This window comes from Colletotrichum jinshuiense, chromosome 5 (genome assembly GCF_051148585.1).
Source record: "Colletotrichum jinshuiense chromosome 5, complete sequence".
Classification (NCBI taxonomy): domain Eukaryota; kingdom Fungi; phylum Ascomycota; class Sordariomycetes; order Glomerellales; family Glomerellaceae; genus Colletotrichum; species Colletotrichum jinshuiense.
This window is the reverse complement of record NC_139312.1, coordinates 4,528,119-4,531,015: the sequence shown is the minus strand read 5'-3', so window position 1 is coordinate 4,531,015 and position 2,897 is coordinate 4,528,119. Positions and strand designations below refer to the sequence as shown.

The following is a 2,897-nucleotide window of genomic DNA, read 5'->3' as shown; positions in this document are numbered from 1 at the left end:
CGATGGCTTCCATTCAATTGCTCAAGGGCGGCGACATATGGCATCTCTCGTCTCCGATACGTCCCCTTCAGAAACCCCCATGCTTGTCACGCTCGGGGCTCCTCACTTCCTGAACAAGCCATACCAGTGCTCATTTGTGACCAATGGCGCGCATAGACATTCTTTGATTATTAAATGCGCCACACAACGACAAACATTGTAGCTAGTTGTCAGAGATAGGAGATGGGATCTTGAAATATCAAGAGGCATGTCTCCTTTGCGCATGACTCAATACATTCTCCAAAACTAATGCTAGTTTTTGTGCTCCGGTGAGATAGTTGGCATTGGTGGCATTTTGCGTGTAAATCTGACCCCTGTTCGATAAAGCTTAGGCACACCTCAGTTAGAATTGAAGGTCTAGTAATATGGTTCGTCCCATCTAAGACTATCGGGAGACGTATGGATCTGCTGCGTCTCGTCAATCATCCGAAAACCCCAGTCTGGACTGACCAATCCTGTGATTCGCCCTCAAAAAGTTTCGCGGTCTCCATGTCCCCATTATTGCCCGAAGAGGACGCTGTTGACCACTCACACAGCCCCATCCGCTGCCAAACGTTGGGGGTCCCTGCATTCCCGGCTTGTGTCTGGCTAGGAACTAGTAACAGACCTAGTGGTCTCCGCCTGTTGGCATAATACCCATTCTTGTCTTGGATTCCAAGAAGCAAGACCACTGCATCTGGATTCTTGTGGCTAAATCCGATGGCTTCTTTGCGGGCTAGACCCGGCCCATGAATAGCGGTCCAATTTTCCATGCCGTCGAGATCAACAATCCCATCCCCCCACCCCGAAGCACTGTCCCAGGCGTCAACGAGCTTGCTGAAGGTGCATATCTTGCCGCTGGACTGCCCCCACGTAGCCCCGCCCAGTGTGGTGGTGGAAAGTTGCGCCTGTGGCAACATATCTTCGATGGCGCTCTTCCCCTCTCCGTAAGTCTCGTTGACAAGGCGAAGCCGACGAGTCGGCTGGGAATCCTGTGCTATCCTCCATCCTTTCCCGACCTGGGGTCGCTTTGCGAAAACGTGCATTTGACTCATAATAGGCTCGCGCTCTAAAAGCTCCTTGCCGAGTTCGTCCTCCAACTCCGGGAGCGTGAAATCGCGTTTGGGGTCACAGCCCGGTCGGGACTTTCCCAGCCTGAACCCAAATACCTGCATGATTCCGTACACGCGGTCCTCGGGGCGGCGCGTCTTTCGGTGGTGAGCTGCGCCGAGCAGCGTGATCGGCAGTTGCCAGCGAATGCCGGCCATACCACTAAGCTCAAGCGCCTGCCTCAGCTTCAGTAAGCGCCCATCGTTGCTGACGGTAGATTCCGGGCTCTGTTCTTCATAAACGACCATCCTGAGATGTTGATCGCAAAAGTCGATAAAGTCTTCAAGTAGAAACGGATCCTCGGCAGCCGTGGCGTCGTCAGATCTTGTCAGGAATTCTCCCTCTCTAGTTATGAAGATGGCGTGAGGGCAGAGATAGGCTTCTTGAAGCGTCCAGAGAGATGAGAACCAAGGATCCAGGCTCAAGTGTTCCACTTGGGCCGTGGCCATGTCCCAGCTTGACTGTTTTCGCTCCAGCGAATTGGTCGCACGAGATCGGCTGGCCTTCCCATCCTCCTCGTCCTTTTTCATCTGTGCCAAAAATCCCTGGCGGGATAGTTTTGTCAACCAGACAAAGGCCATTGTGGCTCCTTTGAAGATCTTCGCCTGACGCCCAATCTCAGCCGCCATTTCTGCGGAACCTCTTGTCTGGTTGACGCATGCTACGTCGAGCCATATGTAGTTGATGGTTGAAGGCGGTTTGCCGGGATTATTCAGCGCTGCATTTCTGTTAGTTTAGGCGAACCTAGTGAATCATGGCAGTGTGACCATGTTGGATCAAAGTAACCTTCATAGTCGTAGAACAGTTTGGCTGCTGATTCCAAGACGTTCTTAAACTCCGCTACAGAAAAGTGAACAGGGTCTACACGCGGTATTTCCCACGTGACGCCATCGACTGGCAAGGCGTCCACATTTGGAAGCTGTCCGGGCTTGAGTTTCCATCTTCCCCAAGTGTATGAAATGGCAATGTATCTGGGCTCGCAATCATTGCCATAGCAGTTGCCGTGCGTCCATGGCACCGATTTCATTGTTGGGATGTGAAGAAGCCGACGGGGCCAATCGCAGGCATCATCGAAGTTCGGGATGTTGTTCATTCCAGTAGCCATAGTTCAAATATGGAAAATAGGTGTATATAGATGATATACTCGAACGATCAGTCAGTGCATAAACAAGTCGGCCGTGTGGTTGTGACGTGGCTCAATAAAGATAGTTTCGGACGCAGAAACTTGAAAACAAATGGCGGCTCCGACCTTTTCAACTGAATCAAATAGAGACTTGGTCGCACCTCGGTTCTTCTGGTGTTTTATCCGACATGAACGGTTGTGCAACACGAGTGGTAATAACCAATCAATACATTTCCAAGCTCATTTGCGGCTGAATATAGAATTGCATTTTCGTTCTTTTAGAGAAATAAAGTAGCGGTGTGACTTAATACAGGGTAGTACTCAATACCATATTACCTAGAGACCACTCGGCGCTGTGTTAAAATGATTCAACGGTGTATAGGGAATCTTACTCCTTGGCCTCTGGCATTTTGTGGCTCCTGGTTCATTCTCGGTGTCGTTCGCGAATCACGATACTCAATCACCAGGACGGCCGCCTCGAGTTCTATTCAACCGTCGTTCAAAGCTACAGGTAGAGCTGCAAGTAATCTATTCACGAAAGCTTTATCGAGTCACACAAATCTTACTTTGTCGGAACTCAATTCAAGGTGCCTGTTGCGGCTGTCTTGGTAGCTAGTGATGCCTACTGCTGGGAAAGGGGTCTCTT

At 50.6% G+C, this 2,897-nt stretch overlaps 1 protein-coding gene across 1 annotated transcript; it reads right to left on the bottom strand.

The window, feature by feature from the left end:
• Window positions 1-396: 396 nt before the first annotated feature.
• On the bottom strand, window positions 397-2,155 carry EsH8_V_001088 (uncharacterized protein; the record flags this gene model as incomplete). Its single annotated transcript, XM_083273604.1, has 3 exons — window positions 397-479; window positions 761-1,846; window positions 1,915-2,155. 3 exons carry the CDS (start codon window positions 2,153-2,155, stop codon window positions 397-399), a joined length of 1,410 nt encoding a protein of 469 aa, XP_083126319.1.
• Window positions 2,156-2,897: the final 742 nt, after the last annotated feature.